This window comes from Oncorhynchus nerka, linkage group LG8, assembly GCF_034236695.1.
Source record: "Oncorhynchus nerka isolate Pitt River linkage group LG8, Oner_Uvic_2.0, whole genome shotgun sequence".
NCBI classification, from domain to species: Eukaryota; Metazoa; Chordata; class Actinopteri; order Salmoniformes; family Salmonidae; genus Oncorhynchus; species Oncorhynchus nerka.
Genome location: NC_088403.1, coordinates 23,886,771 through 23,906,220, shown reverse-complemented (window position 1 = coordinate 23,906,220; position 19,450 = coordinate 23,886,771). Strand labels below are relative to the sequence as shown.

Genomic DNA, 19,450 nt, shown 5'->3' with positions numbered 1-19,450 from the left:
AATGTGTGCAGTTTATGCTTACTGTACTATGTATCACTATAAAATGTTGCTGTAAAGTAGTTACATAGATATACTGTATGCTTGCCAATTGATTCTTCATGAGATGCACCTTTGAGCAATTTAGACAACTGGTTGATTGTTGGTTGAACTAACACTTTACATTCCTTTATGAGTGAGGGTTTTCACCTGCACGATTCATCAATTCACGCAAAAAAGGTCTAATAGAAATGTGTAAAACTATGCTTGACAGTTTATGACAAATAGTTCAACAATTTTGCATGTAATGGCTTATGCAAGGAACTAATGCCTAGATGTTTTGAGGGGTAAGACTATTCAACAGAGAACCATCTACTATATGTTGATCAGCATGACATGAGCAATTGATAATGTGGAAAAAAGCTGACACTTGTACATTATCAATTGCAATTTGTTCAAGGGAATAAGATATTGCTTTAATGATGTGCACAAGTGACTAGATGATTTGGAATTTGTACAAGTAGTATCAAGAATTGCACTTTGATCTAAGAAATGCACCAAAGCGACTGAGAAAAACTGTAAGAGGCATTAGAAGAAGACAAACAGGATCCATTGAACACATTTGGTTATAGTAGTCTCTGACTTGTAGTCAGACTCGCTCATGGGAACAAACTTAAAATTGCCCCTTTTTCAGTGATTGATTGAATTTTATTCATAAAACAAAGGTGTCATTTTTCTCTCCTAAAACATAATTTCTGAATTTATAGTAATCCAAGAAGTAATCATCTTGTTTTTCTAGAGTATCTGTCATCTGATTACAATATTTTAGCTGGTAACGTAACTCAGGGTTTCCCAAACACAGTCCTGGGCCCCCGGTAGGTGTTTTTTTGCCCTAGCACTAGCTGATTCAAATAAATCAAGCTCTGATGATTTGAATCAGCTGTGTAGTGCTGGCGGGGGGGGTCCAATCCTGGACTCAAACACACACACACACACAGACAGACAGACAGACAGACAGACAGACAGACAGACAGACAGACAGACAGACAGACAGACAGACAGACAGACAGACAGACAGACAGACAGACAGACAGACAGACAGACCATCAATCTTATCATCATCCTATGCAACTGATGAAATGAACAAGTGGTAAAAAATACTAGGCTATACATCTAGCACACAAGGACATGAGCTGACAAATCATGGCCACTTTTCTCTCTCTTGTTCCTGATTCAGTTTCCCAGATTGGCTTGGAAGGAGATTGAAGCCATGAAACTGGGTGGAGGTAAGGTTTTGGACTAGGGCCTTATGAGACACAGGACAGGTGATGATTTGAGCACTCTCAAGGTGATTTGAGTGTGTGCAGGAGGCAGTGGAGGACCATGTCAGTAAGGCACCTCTGGACAGGGCAGAATATCACAGGACTCATCATCCACCAGAAAGGGTACATAAAACTATACAAAGTTTCATTTAGCATCTATGCCTAGTGATTTATGAGTGTAGTTACAGTACAAGTGGAGAAACAGATTGACAGCAGTCCTTGATGAAGTTTCAATCAATGTATTATATACCATGATGCAGCAACATTTCCATAAGCAATCACTCTCCCTGCTGGTGATGCTTGTTGCAGGCCAGGACTGGTATGGCTCACAGCCTACAGCCTATAGTTTACAGCCTACAGCTTAATTTACAAACTACAGCCAATACAACCTACACCCCATGCACCATAAAGTGGCCAGGCCAAGACATTCCTCCGGAGCAACAGAGCGAGTGTTGAGGCCATTTTCCCTTCATTTAATTTAGCATGGCCCATCCACGGGCTCTACTTCTTTCTGCCATGCGGCTCACAGCTGCTGGGTGATTAACCTGGGAGGAACTCACAGGATTCTGTGGTAAATACTGCTGCCTGCATGGTCCATTACTGTGGAGGGCTGCCCTGCCTCCCGCCACCCGCCCACCATTAGCCTCACTGTCAGCCTCAGCGGCGGCACAACATTCAGCTGTGGCTCTGCTCACGCACACACACACGCACACACACACACACACACACACACACACACACACACACACACACACACACACACACACACACACACACACACACACACACACACACACACAACCACCTACAATGTGCTATTGCAGGCCACATCACACATCACATACGCATGGACACACTCACATCTGGACCTCTGTGGTGGATCAGGGTGTTCTCTCCATTCTAATTGGACGGGGGGAATGTGTGTGAAAAAGTACTATCACTCGCCTCTGATTAATTTATTTTCTCAAATCACTCTGACTTTATCTCATGATGATCATTCTTATTGCTGACGTGCTCTCAGCTCTCGTTGAACTATGCATTGATACATCGCTGAGTCAGCATAGAGAGCTGTTAATTTTCATTAAGACAGCCCACTGGTTGAATCAATATTTTTTTCCATGTCATTTCAACCAAATAATTAAATGTGATGATATTGAATCAATATGGAAAACTGATTGGGTTTGCAAGAAATCCTCAACGTAAGAGAATATCCCAATTTCACCCAATTATTAGCCTAAATCCAATGGCAGGGTGACATTTTTGGTTGATTTCACGTTGAATTCATGTTAATTGACAACTCAAAACTAGATGTTGAACTGACACCTTTGCCAAGTGGAAGGAGTCACCTTAGAATCCTACTATTAAAGTAAATGCTAAACCAGTGATTATTGAACATATTTGATGAGTCTCACCTGTCTGTGAAACATGGGAGCATTCCTGTGCGCCCAATGTGGAACCAGTGAACAAACAACCAGAAGCTAAAAACCCAGAAATTGATAATTGAGCAGTGTAGACAGTCACACACACACATACACACATGTATTTATCACTCATTTACAAGTTCAAAAATGAATATAGCAACTAAGGATTCTAGCTTTAAAACTGCTAAGGTATACATCTAACACAAAAGGACATAAGTGAGCAAATCATTGCCACACTAAATGCAAACTCAATCGTAATCTTCTCTCTCTTGTTCCTGATTTGGTTTCCTAGACTGGCTTGGTAAGGAGATTGAAGTCGCGAGACTGTTGATTAGAGGAGGAGGGAACAGGGTTTGGACCAGGGCCTTATGAGTAGGGCCAGGAGTTTCTGGCCACAATTGTAGGAACTGCTTTTACGGGTATTTACAGCATTGTCCACTAGTATTCACATAAACTCTACACCTCACTTTGCTCAAGCTGAACCTTTCCAACACCTTGGAAGTTGCTGTTGAGTTCCTCCCAGGTTAATCACCCAGCGACTGGGAGACGCATAGCACTCCTATATTTCTTCTGTGAGGCAGTACCACGGACAGCTTAGAGGGAACATTTTTCATAATGAACAAGTTTATCAGGAATCAAGGTAAGACCCAGATGCAGACACGTCAAATTTACAATGGTTTAATATTCCAACAGGGGCAGGCAATAGACAGGTCAAGGCAGACAGGTGTCAGTAAACCAGAGGTGGGGCAATGGTACCGGACGACAGGCAGCCGCAGGAGACAAAGGGCTGTGAGACATAGGTTTGACTCTGGACACATGAAAGGTGGGGTGTATACGAAGGGTACGGGGCAACAGAAGATGAACAGCAGGAGGCCCAATAATCTTGGAGATGGGAAATGGGCCCATAAACCGAGGGGTGAGTTTGCGGGATTCCACCCGAAGGGGCAGATCCTGGGTGGATAGCCATACCTTCTGCCTGAGACGATGTTGATCAACTTCTCCTTGTTCCCTGGAGTGGGTCTTGAGGAGGGCCGACCGGGCTCTCCTCCAGGTATGACGACAGCGGCGGACAAACATCTGGGCAGAAGGTACGCCGACCTCTTGCTCCAATTCGGGGAAGAGCGGGAGCTGATACCTCAGGGAACACTCAAATGGCGATAGGTCCATGGCAGAGCAGAGAAGGGTGTTGCGGGCGTACTCGACCCGCACCAGCTGCTGGCTACAGGAGGTGGGGTTGGCGAAGACCAGGCAGTGCAGAGTAGTCTCAAGATACAGGTTGGCTCTCTCCGACTGGCCATTTGACTGGGGGTGGAATCCAGAGGACAGGCTGGCCGACGACCCAATGAGGGCACAAAACGGCTTCCAGAACCAGAAGAGAACTGAGGCCCCCAGTCGGAGACCAAGTCCATGGGAAGTCCATGGATCCAGAAAACGTGCTGCACCATGAGCTGGGCCGTCTCCTTGGCCGAGGGTAGTTTGGGGAGAGGAATGAAGTGAGCGGCCTTGGAAAACCGGTCAACCACAGTCAGGATGGCAGTGTTGCCCTTAGACGGGGGGAGACCCGTGACAAAATCCAGGGATATGTGAGACAAGGGACTGTGAGGGACAGGCAGTGGCTGCAGAAGACTAGCCGGAAGACTAGTACAGACCGTGCAGGCGGAGACAAACGCGGCGACATCTGGAACCATCGTAGACCATGAAAAGCGTTGCCTCATGAAGGCCAGGGTCTGACAGGAGCCCGTGTGGCTGGCAAACCTGTAGGAATGGGCCCACTCCAGGACCGCAGAGCGGACAGCGTCAGGCACAAACATCCGATTATCCCCCCCCCCCTCCCCCCATACACCAGTCACGAGGTTTCCCTATACACCAGTCACGAGGTGGGAAGGATGGTCTCGGGATCCGGTGTGGTACTCGTGGGGCTATGGCAGTGGGACAGTGCATCCGCTTGACGTTCTTGGATCCCGGCCGGTACGAGAGGGAGAAGTTGAACCATGTGAACAGCATCTGGCTTGCCTGGAGTTGCGGCGCTTGGCAGTGCGGAGATACTCCAGGTTCTTGTAGTCGGTCCAGACAATGAATGGGTGTTCCGCCTCCTCCAGCCAGTGACTCCATTCCTCCGATGCCATCTTCACCGCGAGAAGCGCACGATTCCCCACATCGTAGTTCTTTCTGTGGCGTTGAGGCAGTGGGAGAAGAAGGCACAGGGATGTAGCTTGAGATCCAGGGCAGAACGCTGAGACAGGACCACCCCCACTCCGACATCAGAAGCATCGGCCTCCACCACAAATGATGAGGGGTGGTCGTTTGACTGCGAACACGTAGCGGATACAGGCAATGATCGCTGAGATCCTGGTTGAAGACAGCGGAGGTGTATTTGGAGGGCCAGTTGGTCAGGATAACGTCTATGAGGGTGCCCTTGTTTACAGATTTAGGGTGTACCTGGTGGGTTCCTTGATGATTTGTGTGAGATTGAGGGCATTTAGCTTAGATTGTAGGACTGCCTGGGTGTTAAGCATATAACCGCAAGCTGTTAGTGTCTTAACCTGTTGCGACTCTAGGGGCAGTATTTTCATTTTTGGGGAAAAAAACGTTCCCGTTTTACACGGGATATTTTGTCAGGACAAGATGCTAGAATATGCATATAATTGACAGCTTTGGATACAAAACGCTAACGTTTCCAAAACTGTAAAGATATAGTCTGTGAGTATAACAGAACTGATGTTGCAGGCGAAAGCCTGAGAAAAATCCAATCCGGAAGTGCCCCATATTTTGAAAGCGCTGCGTTCCAATGAGTCCCTATTGAGCTGTGAATGTGCCATCAACCAGCTTACACTTTCTACGTATTCCCCAAGGTGTCTACAGCATTGTGACGTAGTTTTACGCATTTATGTTGAAGAATATGGGGATACATTGCGCAAGTGGTCACATGATGCTCCCGGAGAAAATCTCACGTAAAGTACAGAGGTAGCCATTATTACAATCGCTTCTACTGGAGCTAATTTTGAATATTTTTCGGCGTTATCGTGACCGCAATTTCCGGTCGATTTCTCAGCCAAACGTGAAGAACAAACGGAGCTATTTCGCCTACAAAAATAATCTTTTGGGAAAAAATGAACTTTGGCCATCTACCTGGGAGTCTCGTGAGTGAAAACATTGCTCAAAATTTTGTATCATGACTGCCCAATTGGTTTATTAATAACTTTTCATGTTCAAAACTGTGCACTCTCCTCAAACAATAGCATGGTATTCTTTCACCGTAATATCTACTGTAAATTGGACAGTGCAGTTAGATTATCAATAATTTAAGCTTTCTGCCAATATCAGATATGTCTATGTCCTGGGAAATGTTCTTCTTTCTTACAGCATCATGCTAATCGCATTAGCGTACGTTAGCTCAACCGTCCCGTGGAAGGGACACCGATCCCGAAGAAGTTTTTAAAAAGGTAGAAGTGACCAATGTCTGTTGAACGTCTCCTGTCACAACACTGATGCGGTGCAACATACCATCTGCATGTGTTCAGTAACTACACTATATTACCGGCGCTATATGTTTATATGAGATCCTCTTTCAAATCATGTAGACATTCAATTATATTTGTTCAGGTGTGCAAATGACAAAGAAATCATTGAAAATGTACAGACAACTCCAGCGATAAGTCACACACAATTCACAGTTATCCCCAATCATTCTATAAACAGTCTACCATGGCTGGTTGGCTGTGTTACTGTACCTGCGTATTCTGGGTAACAGATAGTTAGAGGACTCTTCTTGATCTTCTCCTCAAACAGGTCTTTCTTGTTGAGGAAGAGGATGATGGAGGTGTCTGTGAACCACTTGTTGTTGCAGATGGAGTCAAACAGCTTCATGCTCTCATGCATCCGGTTCTGGGGAGAGAAGAAGGCAACATTGGACAATGGCTTTTGTGAGGCTTCGAGCTACAGGACTTCACCTGCACTGATGTGGAATAATGGGACAGGTGAAAGCAAACACCTGCTAGGACGTCCACCATATTGCTTTATCCTATGTTTTCAGATCAGTACAGATGAAGGAAAGGAGTTGAGGAGAGAAAGCCTCTAAACTATCGAGATATACTCAGAAACACGTTTGGACTTGTAGAGACAGTTTCACAGACCCAGAATGAAGCTCAGTCCAGCACTAAAATGCATGTTCAATGTAAATATTATATTGAGAACGATTTTTTGTTCAGGAGTTGGCTGGTTTCATACAGATATACAGTACCAGTCAAACGTTTGGACACACTCCTCATTCCAGAGTTAGCTTTATAGAATAATAGTGAAGACATCAAACTATGAAATAACACATATGGAATCATGTAGTAACCAAAACAGTCTTCAACAAATCAAAATATATTTAATATTTTTCAAAGTAGCCACCCTTTTCCTTGACAGTTTTGCACACTTGGAATTCTCTCAACCAGCTTCATGAGGTAGTCACCTGGAATGAATTTCAATTAACAGGTGTGGCTTGTTAAAAGTTAGTTTGTGGAATTTCTTTCCTTCTTAATGCGTTTGAGCCAATCAGTTGTGTGACAAAATAGGGGTGGTATACAGTAGATAGCCCTATTTGATAAAAGACCAAGTCCATATTATGGCAAGAACAATTCAAATAAGCAAAGAGAAATGATAGTCCATCATTCATTTAAGACATGAAGGTAAGTCAATCTGTAAAAGTTAAAGAACTTTGAAAGTGTCTTCAAGTGCATTCGCAAAAACCATCAAACGCTTCGATGAAACTGACACAGGAAAGGAAGACCCAGAGTTACCTCTGCTGCAGAGGATACATTCATTAGAGTTACCAGCCTCAGAAATTGCAGTCCAAATAAATGCTTCACAGAGTTCAAGTAAGACACATCTCAACATCAACTGTTCAGAGGAGACTGCGTGATTCAGGCCTTCATGGTCAAATTGCTGCAAGCAAACCACTACACTGAAGGACACAAATAAGAAGAATAGACTTGCTTGGGCCAAGAGACACGAGCAATGGACATCAGACCGGTGGAAATCTGTCCTTTGGTCTGATGAGTCCAAATGTGAGATGTTTGGTTCCAACCTCTGTGCCTTTGTGAGACACACGGATGTGGGGGGGGGGGGGTGCTTTGCTGGTGACACTGTCAGTGATTTATTTCAAATTCAAGACACACTTAACCAGCATGGCTACCAGAGCATTCTGCAGCGATACGCCATCCCATCTGGTTCGCACTTAGTGGGACCATCATTTGTTTTTCAACAGGACAATAATCCAACACCTCCAGGCTGTGTAAGGGCTATTTGACTAAGAAGGAGAGTGATGGAGTGCTGCATCAGATCACCCAATCTGAACCCAAATGAGATGGTTTGGGATGAGTTGGACCGCAGAGTGAAGGAAAAGCAGCCAACAAGTGCTCAGTGTATGTGGGAACTCCAAGACTGTTGGAAATGCATTCCAGGTGAAGCTGGTTGAGAGAATGCCAAGCATGTACAAAGCTGTTATCAAGGAAAAGGGTGGCTACTTTGAAGAATCTAAAATACATTTTGATTTGTTTAACACTTTTTTGGTTACTACATGATTCCATGTGTTATTTCATAGTTTATGTCTTCACTATTATTCTACAATGTAGAAAATAGTAAAAATAAAGAAACCCTTGAATGAGTAGGTGTTTCTAAACTTTTGACTGGTACTGTACATGTACTCTTATTTATTGTCCATCGTTGGACAGGAACTCACCATCTCCTCATCTTCAGCCAGCACCAGATCATAGTCGCTGAGCGCCACACAGAAGATGATGGCAGTGACACCCTCGAAGCAGTGGATCCACTTCTTCCTCTCGGACCTCTGACCTCCAACATCAAACATCCTGAGGAGGAAGTGGCGGATAATGCACCAGACAATGTAAACGGAGTATGTTTCCATGCATGTCGCACACAAGACAAACAACTTTATTGGCCATTGGCCACTAGAGAAAACAGAGCTGTGGCCTGGGTTTAAGTGTTTAACCATCTAACAGGCCACCAGGTGGAAATGACAGAGAATACATTCATTTTGGAGGCTTTTCTGTGTTGTGGAGAGATGATACACAGCAGAAATGTTCAACACAGAATAAAATATTTAGAAGGGAGGGTATAATTTTTTTATGGGGTATAAATGGATACACTTTGTTAAATGTAATGTTTTTGTATTTTAAATAACATTCTTGTTTATACCCTTACCAATTTGCACTTTGAGCTGTATAACCCATTAACGTAACCCAAGGGAACCAGCCCTAATAATGTCACCCGCTTTGTGAGCCAGTTTCCACCCATTGGCACACAGACGGCTGTGGGGCTCTAATGTACTTAGATATGGTTTGCATTGGAATGGCTCCACATAGTTTTCTCTGCTGAGTTGCACTGTGTGGCTTGGCTGAACAAACTGTTGAGGAAGACAATTTTTAAAGGGCTTGCTATTCAACTAGGATGTGGAGTGGGGGACAGACATGATAAAACAACTAAATATGCAGTGCTGTGGAAGCTACTCTGAAAATATAGTTTACCAAGCCATTACTTCACACTGGAAGAAGTTAAGCTACACTAATGCTACCATTAAGGAAAACATAGTTAACTAAAGTTACTTTGAATGTGTAATTTAGCCAATTTAACACAAAAACTGTTTCAAGTGACAATTAGGCAGGTATGATTTTTTTGTTTGTTGCAAAAGTAGCAGTGTGTAGTTCCAGTAGTTAGCTACACCACTACATGGTAAAGAAGTAGTGTGTAGTTCCAGTAGTTAGCTACACCACTACATGGTAAAGAAGTAGTGTGTAGTTCCAGTAGTTACATGGTAAAGAAGTAGTGTGTAGTTCCAGTACACCACTACATGGTAAAGAAGTAGTGTGTAGTTCCAGTAGTTAGCTACACCACTACATGGTAAAGAAGTAGTGTGTAGTTCCAGTAGTTAGCTACACCACTACATGGTAAAGAAGTAGTGTGTTCCAGTTCCAGTAGTTGTGTAGGTCCAGTAGTTAGCTACACCACTACATGGTAAAGAAGTAGTGTGTAGTTCCAGTAGTTAGCTACACCACTACATGGTAAAGAAGTAGTGTGTAGTTCCAGTAGTTAGCTACACCACTACATGGTAAAGAAGTAGTGTGTAGTTCCAGTAGTTAACCGTTTTACTATGTAGTGTGTAGCTAACTACAGAAAACACTACCTAGATTTGAATTTAGTCGAACTACCACCAAGCTACTGTAAAATGCAGTTCAATTACTAGTTGAACTACATGTAGTTCACTAATCCCCAACACTGGAAATATGGGTATTGACCAGTGAGCCAATCGTTCCCCTTTCCACTCTGGCATCAGCCAATGGAACACTAGAACAGATATGATTCACTGCTGATGTCGTATGGTCAGCTCTGTCATCCAGTCACAATGAAACCACTGGACTAAGGACATTTCTATGGGTTTGAGAGATTCAATAGGCACAGTAGGGAGGTAGATTGAGTTATCCTGTTTAAAGTAGGGAATATGACTACACTTAAAAAGGGATTTGGGGGAAGTGCTCACTTGAAGTGGAGGTCCTTGAAGGTGAAATGTGTCTCCACAATGCCTGTGGTTTTGACTCTAGTCCTCAGGACATCCTGCTGGGTCGGGATATAGGTGGCTTGGGATATCCTGTCCAAATCGTTTAAGTAACTGGAGAAGGGAGGGGGAGAGAGAGAATGTTTAGATGGGAGTCAATGCATCCAATACACATACTTCAATGGAACAATAGGACAATAAGCTATTCTAATAATAAACAGATCTTGTTTGGCCATGAACCATGTCTGCTTCTATATCTTGAACTGGGAAAAACAAGTGACATTTTTTCCCCTCTCTTCCACACTATTCTGTTGCCTCAGAATGGTCCCTCATCCAATATTTCCACATGGGGCTCAGTTCTGGACTTGTCGCACACCCTGCCCCTTCCTCAACAGTAGAATCTACAGTAGAACCCCCCCCCCCCCTAGCTCAAACAGCCTACCCTGTATTACTCTTCCTAAAGATCACGGCAGCAGTAATTACACACTACTCAGCAGCACTGGTGTTTTAACCCAAACAAACAGCAGAAATCGGCATCAACTGCCTCGCTGTAGAGGCCCGTCGGCAGGCTACGTGACGCTGGTATGTGTGCCTCTCTATGTGTGTGTGGTAGCCCTGGCCAAAAGGATTCTGGGTATTGATTTGGAAATGGCCAGCAGCTGCGGCACCAGAGGTCAGAGAGCCAATCGGTGAAGTCTGTTCCGTTCCAAAACAAGGTAGAGGGGTTTCTCATGGCACACCACAGGGGCTGCCCCTCTGGTGACTTCACTGGCTTATGGAAAGGCTGTGGCACAATGCGTATGAAAAAAGAACAACCACTTCAGGAAAAAACAACTGAACCGAGGGAGTTGAGCTCAAATGCTGCCCACTGACAAAGGGATTTGGACATGTTTTCTAGCTTGTTTGGTAAACACAACAGCCCTGGCCAATCTGCTGTTAGACAGCTACATGAGATAAATGCTAAGGTCAAGGACTCAGCAGACACGCAGCAGCCTGCGTGTTACAGTCCTGCTACAGGGGTGACACCCCCACACAAAACAAATATTGACAGTCTCACTCAAGGTTGAAACACCAAGCGGACTGGACTGTAGGCCGTAGAGATATACATGTCTGCCAGAGAGTGGGCGGGCATCTGTAATAAATGGACTGCTCAAGGCCTTTGGTTATTTTAGAGGAATGAGAATGTATTTACTTCCAGCAGAAGAGAATTAAGGAAGAAGAGGAACTTCAGGAGCTCTGTGTGTGAGTGTGGGTGTGTGTGTGTATCAGACCAAGGGGAGCAGACTGTCTGAGCAGGACAAGGTGGTGTGTGTGTGACCCACTATGCTGCAGAGTCGTTGAGCTGGTACTCTCGTGATCGGCTGAAGCAGGCCTGTACCCCTCCGTCCTTCCACAGGCGTTTGATGACCCCGGCCAGCTCCGCCGTCATGAAGCCTTCCTCTGCCGACCCCGCCAGCACAAACAGCTGTCTCGCATCATCCTGTGAGAGAGCAGTCCATCAGCACAACCATCACTATTACCATCAAATCGTCACCATCAGTTCCACTGCGAAAATCAGCCCTACCATCATAACCATCAATAGCATTAATAATACTGCCATGGCATCAGTAGTGTTGGGCATGTGATTGGGTGTGTTTATAGTTTTAGTCAGAAGGCTTTGATAAATGCAATCCATCATCATCATGTCTAGCCCACTCACGGCTCTGGCGGCGTCTCCAAAGTCGATCTTGAGTCGTCCCATGGCTCGGATGACGGCGATGATGGACTGGATGGTGTTGCTGTAGACCACAGCCCTGTACTGTTTACACTCCTCCTCCGAGTAGCCTGCCTCGTGGATGATCCTGACACACGGGACGGAGGACACAACTACAGTCAGCCACCATGAGGAACACGGAGCAACACGACACCGTCAGCCACCATGAGGAACACGGAGCAACACGATATGGTCAGTCACCACACAGTCAGTCACCATGAGGAACACTGAGCAATACGACACGGTCAGTCACCATGAGGAACACGGAGCAACACGATACAGTCAGTCACCATGAGGAACACGGAGCAACACATCAGTCAGTCACCATGAGGAACACGGAGAAACATGGAGCAATCACAAGTCACCAGAAGTCACACAAGGAGAAACACGACAGTCAGTCACAAGGAGCAACACGATAGTCAGTCAGTCACCATGAGGAACACTGAGCAACACGACAGTCAGCCACCATGAGGAACACGGAGCAACACGACACAGTCAGTCACAAGGAGAAACATGGAGCAATCACAAGGAGAAACACGAGTCAGTCAGTCACAAGGAGAAACACGACAGTCAGTCACAAGGAGCAACACGATAGTCAGTCACAAGGAGCAACACGATCAGTCACAAGGAGCAACACGACAGTCAGTCACAAGGAGCAGCACGACAGTCAGTCACAAGGAGCAGCACGATAGTCAGTCACAAGGAGCAGCACGATAGTCAGTCACAAGGAGCAACACGATAGTCAGTCACAAGGAGCAACACGATAGTCAGTCACAAGGAGCAACACGATAGTCAGTCACAAGGAGCAACACGATAGTCAGTCACAAGAGCAACACGATAGTCAGTCACAAGGAGCAACACGATAGTCAGTCACAAGGAGCAACACGATAGTCAGTCACAAGGAGCAACACGATAGTCAGTCACAAGGAGCAACACGATAGTCAGTCACAAGGAGCAACACGATAGTCAGTCACAAGGAGCAACACGATAGTCAGTCACAAGGAGCAACACGATAGTCAGTCACAAGGAGCAACACGATAGTCAGTCACAAGGAGCAACACGATAGTCAGTCACAAGGAGCAACACGATAGTCAGTCACAAGGAGCAACACGATAGTCAGTCACAAGGAGCAACACGATAGTCAGTCACAAGGAGCAACACGATAGTCAGTCAGTCACCATGAGGAACACTGAGCAACACGACACAGTCAGCCACCATGAGGAACACGGAGCAACACATCAGTCAGTCACAAGGAGGAACACGGAGCAACACGGCACAGTCAGTCACAAGGAGAAACATGGAGCAACACGGCAGTCAGTCACCATGAGAAACACTGAGCAACACGACGCAGTCAGTCACAAGGAGAAACATGGAGCAATCACAAGGAGAAACACGACAGTCAGTCACAAGGAGCAACACGATAATCAGTCAGTCACCATGAGGAACACTGAGCAACACAGTCAGTCACCAGGAGGAACACGGAGCAACACGGCAGTCAGTCACCATGAGAAACATGGAGCAACACGACACAGTCAGTCACAAGGAGAAACATGGAGCAATCACAAGGAGAAACACGACAGTCAGTCACAAGGAGCAACACGATAGTCAGTCAGTCACCATGAGGAACACTGAGCAACACATCAGTCAGTCACAAGGAGAAACATGGAGTAACACGGCACAGTCAGTCACAAGGAGAAACATGGAGCAACACGGCACAGTCAGTCACCATGAGGAACATGGAGCAACACATCAGTCAGTCACAAGGAGAAACATGGAGCAACACTTTCTGTTTGTGAGAACACATTCATTTTTATTAACAGCAAAAAATGAGACAGGAAAATAGCAGACCAATAACCCCCAACCCCATGGCAACCTTTCCATCATAAAATGACAGGGGGGGGAAAGCGAACATTGATAACAACACTATCCAGGTAACAATGTTTACAGCATCTGAATTGAATGGGGCACTAGGACAATAACAATGACTCATTTCTGAGAACTGTCCACACAGAAGGGCAAAAACAATGCTTTGTTTTGATGGTGTGGCAGATATGGCATCTGGAAGAATGGAAGGAACATACTCACTTCATCTGCTTGACTATTGTGCTCTTCCCCGACTCACCAGCACCTGAGAGAGAGAACACATTTACCAAACCAGTCAAACGCCTAGAATTTAACTAATTGCAATTATGCGATAAGAGCGGTGTTCCGAATCTGCAGGGGAATTTGAAGCCAACACTGATCATACTGTTGATTGCCTGGTATGGGATAACACTGACATACCGTTGATTGCCTGGTATGGGATAACACTGACATACCGTTGATTGCCTGGTATGGGATAACACTGACATACCGTTGATTGCCTGGTATGGGATAACACTGACATACCGTTGATTGCCTGGTATGGGATAACACTGACATACCGTTGATTGCCTGGTATGGGATAACACTGACATACCGTTGATTGCCTGGTATGGGATAACACTGACATACCGTTGATTGCCTGGTATGGGATAACACTGACATACCGTTGATTGCCTGGTATGGGATAACACTGATCATAATGTTGATTGCCTGGTATGGGATAACACTGATCATACTGTTGATTGCCTGGTATGGGATAACACTGATCATACTGTTGATTGCCTGGTATGGGATAACACTGACATACTGTTGATTGCCTGGTATGGGATAACACTGACATACTGTTGATTGCCTGGTATGGGATAACACTGACATACTGTTGATTGCCTGGTATGGGATAACACTGACATACCGTTGATTGCCTGGTATGGGATAACATTGCCTGGTGGGATAACCATACCGTTGATTGCCTGGTATGGGATAACACTGACATACCGTTGATTGCCTGGTATGGGATAACACTGATCATACCGTTGATTGCCTGGTATGGGATAACACTGATCATACTGTTGATTGCCTGGTATGGGATAACACTGATCATACTGTTGATTGCCTGGTATGGGATAACACTGATCATAATGTTGATTGCCTGGTATGGGATAACACTGACATACTGTTGATTGCCTGGTATGGGATAACACTGACATACTGTTGATTGCCTGGTATGGGATAACACTGACATACTGTTGATTGCCTGGTATGGGATAACACTGACATACTGTTGATTGCCTGGTATGGGATAACACTGACATACTGAGAAAGAAAAGTCCAATTGTAAAGAGCTACTCATTACAGGCCATTATGCAACTCCTTTTGAAATGGACCATCGTGGAGAACCCTGAGGTGGTCAAACACTGATCATTTCCTTTCCTGTGTTTCTGTATTGACGTCTCTGACCCAAAGCGTCGCTCTGCAGCCGTCCGGTCGATACGGACCCTCCCCACCTCTCCCTTTATCGGCACATTTCAACAGCAGCACTAACACAGCATTATGGACCTACCTACTGCAGCAGGAACCAATGACCCATCTCAGGCAGCATCGCAAGACTCACTGAATGAGCCGCACCATAGCAAAACACAGTAACATTCAGAGAGTGCGAGTGTGAATGTGTTGGGATGGGAGTACAGTGAAGGGACAGAGGTGAATGGAATGGTGTGTGTCTCTGAATCTGCGTGTCTGATGTCTATGTCCAAATACTTTTTTTACTCTCTTCCAAATACTTTCTGCAAATAATCAGTGACAGTGATACATCTTGTTTGAGCTTGCCTGGCTCAATGGGACCATTGGAATAGTCACAACACTGAAAAATCCCAACACCCTCTGGCACTCCAGGCAGGTTTAATCAAACACTCAAAGCATTTGAAAGGAAACAGGTTGGATGTGTGTGTCTTACGTCTATGCACGCGCAGGGATGTGAGACAGAGTACACCACAAAGAGATGGATTTGACGGTAAAGTGGATGTGTAAGTGAGAGAAGTGTGATGTTGGAGAAAGGAGGTGGGGTGACAACCAGGGATTGAGGTGGAGTGATGGAGACTGGGTAAGAGAACAGTCAGAGAGAGACATAGAGTTCGGGAGGTTTGTGTCTCTGAACCGCTTTTTTAATCATCTCTGTATTTTTTTTGCAGATGTATGAAAATGATAATCCCTCAATGGAATTAAGTGTTTTCATTGCCCCTCATTTCAGCTATTCAGAAACCAGGCTGTCGTAAATAACAATTTGCTCTTAACCAACTCGTCTGGATGAATAAATGTTGAATGAAATAGCCTATAAAACACAGCTGAGTTCTATACAGTGTTAAACAGAATGCCTGTCTTTCCTTATGCCTATGGGAATCTTTTCCACTTAAACAAAGAGGTTGCTCAGTCAGTCCTACCGAAGGAAGGCTTTTAGAGAACACGATACATTTGACTTCTCCTGCAGTATCTCCAACTAATCTGTTCCCAAGTCAGTCTGGCTTGTGCCAAAAAGCCAGCAGTAGCTCGGCCCAAGAGATCTGCGTTAGCTCTATCTTGGGGTCAGTCATCTGTACCGGTTGGTCATTTCCACGTAAAAGGACCCATGAGCACCAAAATGTGAAGCTTATAGGAAGATGTTAAGTCCCCTATATAGTCCTGGACTGGTTCCTAAATGACATTTTGGTGTACAACGCGCTCTGTGAACGTCGTATGGTCCCAAGGGTTACAGTGTCAGAAAGCTCCATCTGTGTGCTCTCCACTGCCACTCTCCCAGCGAAGCTGACTTGAAGGTCATCACTGGGGCCAAGCTTCCTGCCATGCAGGACCTCTATACCAGGCGGTGTCAGAGGAATGCCCTAAAAATTGTCAAAGACTCCAGCCACCCTAGTCATAGACTGTTCTCTCTGCTACCGCATGGCAACCACCACCTTCCGGAGACACCTGAAACCCCACCTCTTTAAGGAATACCTAGGATAGGATAAAGTAATCCTCTCACCCCCCCCCCCTCCCCCTTAAAAGATTTAGATGCACTATTGTAAAGTGGCTGTTCCACTGGATGTCATAAGGTGAATGCACCAATTTGTAAGTCGCTCTGGATAAGAGCGTCTGCTAAATGACTTAAATGTAAATGTTAAATGTACATTATGGTCCTCAGTATTACTGCAAAAGCCAAATCACTGGCAGTACAGTCATCTTCATTAACAGCAGTGAAGCATGCAGCCTGCAGTAGTTTCCAGCAACCACTAACAACGCTGCCATCAACCAGTTAATATCTGGTCATTGGGTCTTTGTACATTAAATGAGTTCGTTGTCTTTCTGGTGGTATAATCAGAGCTGACAACGATCACCAGTTGTAACCAGGGTTTGCCTTAATGGGCGTATGAGCACATATTGTGTTACTTCAAGATGGTACAAGCCTTCTATATTGAATTACACATTACTGACTGATAGGCTGTGTAAAACACTCACGAGGACAAGAGCTGGGGGGGTGCATTCAATGAGTGTGAGGCGGAGAGGTGATTGACATGGCAATACTCTGAGAGAGGCAGGGAACACAGAATAAGCATTGCTTGGGCCTGGCTGCTGCTAGGGGCTCCGTGCCTCCGTCACACATGTCACACTGCCATGGCAACCGGCTCCGTTACCAAAGACATCTCAGCACTCGCCACACGGTCAGCTGAGGAGGATTAGGGGTGATTGTGTAGTGATGGCTCATCTCCATAGCCCGGGCATGTATTATTGATAGGCAAATGTCCCCAAACTGCACACAATGTCCCCAAACTGCACACAATGTCCCCAAACTGCACACAATGTCCCCATAACACATAAGTAGAGGATGTGTCATGGAGATTGACTAAGCCAGGCCCCTCCTCGACATAACATCCACCGGTGGGAAATATGGGTTGTCCCTGAAAACAAACATGTTGTTTTCACTTGTTTCGTGGGCTTGCTAAGTCCCTTCCCATAGGGGTTGCTCAGCTCAGACACAATAAACAGTCAGAAAAAGGGGAACTGTAGCCATGTCAGTCTAAACTTTACTCATTAGTATTACTTACCAATTCTATAGAAGTTCAGTAGAGGATTAAAAAAAGTCCCAATTTTTGTTGTGCAATTACAAACGCCATTGCTATGCAATAAAATGAAACTACCAAAGTAGTATATAACATTTTAATACAATGTTGTTACTAGTGTGATTAAAGTTCTTCACTGTTTATTCAGAACTGTCCAGGCTGTACTAACACCCATCTGAGTTGCCAGGAGGAAGCTAGTTCTGTAACACCCAATCTTCCCATCTCGCAAGACCGAGCTAGTATTACATTACAGCAAGACAATGAGCACATGCGCGCGCGCACACACACACACACACATACGTCAGGGCTTCTCGTTGTGGCAAGTGAAACTTGGGGGCCTGGAACTTTCCCTAACGCAGTAGAGAACCTGAAACCAACATGTAGAAGTGAATTCCTGTGGACAAGCCTTTCTCCAGAGCCTTAGAGCATGCTGATACAGAGTGTGTGTGTGTGAGAATGTGTGTGTTTTAACAGTGTGCCAGGCAGGTACCTCCTACTGTTCAGCCTAATTGGAATGGCTTTCACCGGAGGACAAATTGTTTAAATTAAATGTCGCTGTGGCCGTGGCCCTAGAGAGGAGGACTAACACATCTCATTGCTCCGGAGCCAAACAGTCACATGTGCCACTAAGAACCCCAGAGGAGACAGCAGACACACGTGCACTGTAACACAGACACATAAAAACAAACGTGCGCGCACACAGACACACAGCATTGGCAGCAGGTAAAGTAATCTCCCTCCTTCTGCTAAGGGCCTCGGTGCCAAGGCAGCGCCACAACACAGCATTCCACTCCCTACCACACTGACTGGCTGCCTCTCAATCTAGAATAAACATACCCTCTTTACAGGCCGTTGTGTGTTCACTGAACCCTCCCTCTAGATATACGTTTTACTGTCTGACCGACACACTTGATTTCTCAATATGGGACACAAAACCCTGCATAGTGTCAACAAAATGTATGTCCTTTTCCCTTATGACATTTCTTTAAGTAAGGCAAACAAACGCTCCAGTCTGGACTGACTGACCTTGCTCTGTCCTTCAACTCTAAAGTTACTGGGGTAGGGCCACACCCCTATTACATCACTAAAGTCTAATGGCCCTGATTTGAGCCACATGGGCCATTAAAGAAAGCAAAGGCAGAAAAATGGACCTCATGGGCTGGGATAGACAGAATCATGTTACCCACCCACAATTTGATACACCCATGAAAGAGCCAGACCAAAACCACAGCGAGGCAGCTGCTTTCTGGCGGTTGGGGAAAGAATGTATTTTAAGAAAAATTGTTGAGGCCTGCAAACTAAGTGGACGTTTACAAAACAGTACTTCTAAAGCCCACCAACCATCCAACCCATCTCTCCTGGAACTTCCTCCAAGGTGGTTTTCCACAGACAGTAAAGAGGACATGCATGTCGACAATGAAGGAAAGTTTTAAAGTGCTGTGGTGGGATTGGCTACAATCAAGTCTTCA

General features: G+C 45.3%; 1 protein-coding gene across 1 annotated transcript in view; it reads right to left on the bottom strand.

The window, feature by feature from the left end:
* Positions 1-19,450, bottom strand: part of LOC115132987 (guanine nucleotide-binding protein G(i) subunit alpha-1) — a 32,199-nt gene that overhangs the window by 6,180 nt on the left and 6,569 nt on the right. The window contains exons 2-7 of the mRNA XM_065021540.1: positions 14,113-14,155; positions 11,974-12,115; positions 11,597-11,754; positions 10,260-10,388; positions 8,445-8,574; positions 6,451-6,604 (exon numbers count right to left, since the gene is read on the bottom strand). Coding sequence (XP_064877612.1) covers positions 6,451-6,604; positions 8,445-8,574; positions 10,260-10,388; positions 11,597-11,754; positions 11,974-12,115; positions 14,113-14,155 — 756 coding nt within the window. The remainder of the gene's footprint in view (positions 1-6,450; positions 6,605-8,444; positions 8,575-10,259; positions 10,389-11,596; positions 11,755-11,973; positions 12,116-14,112; positions 14,156-19,450) is intronic.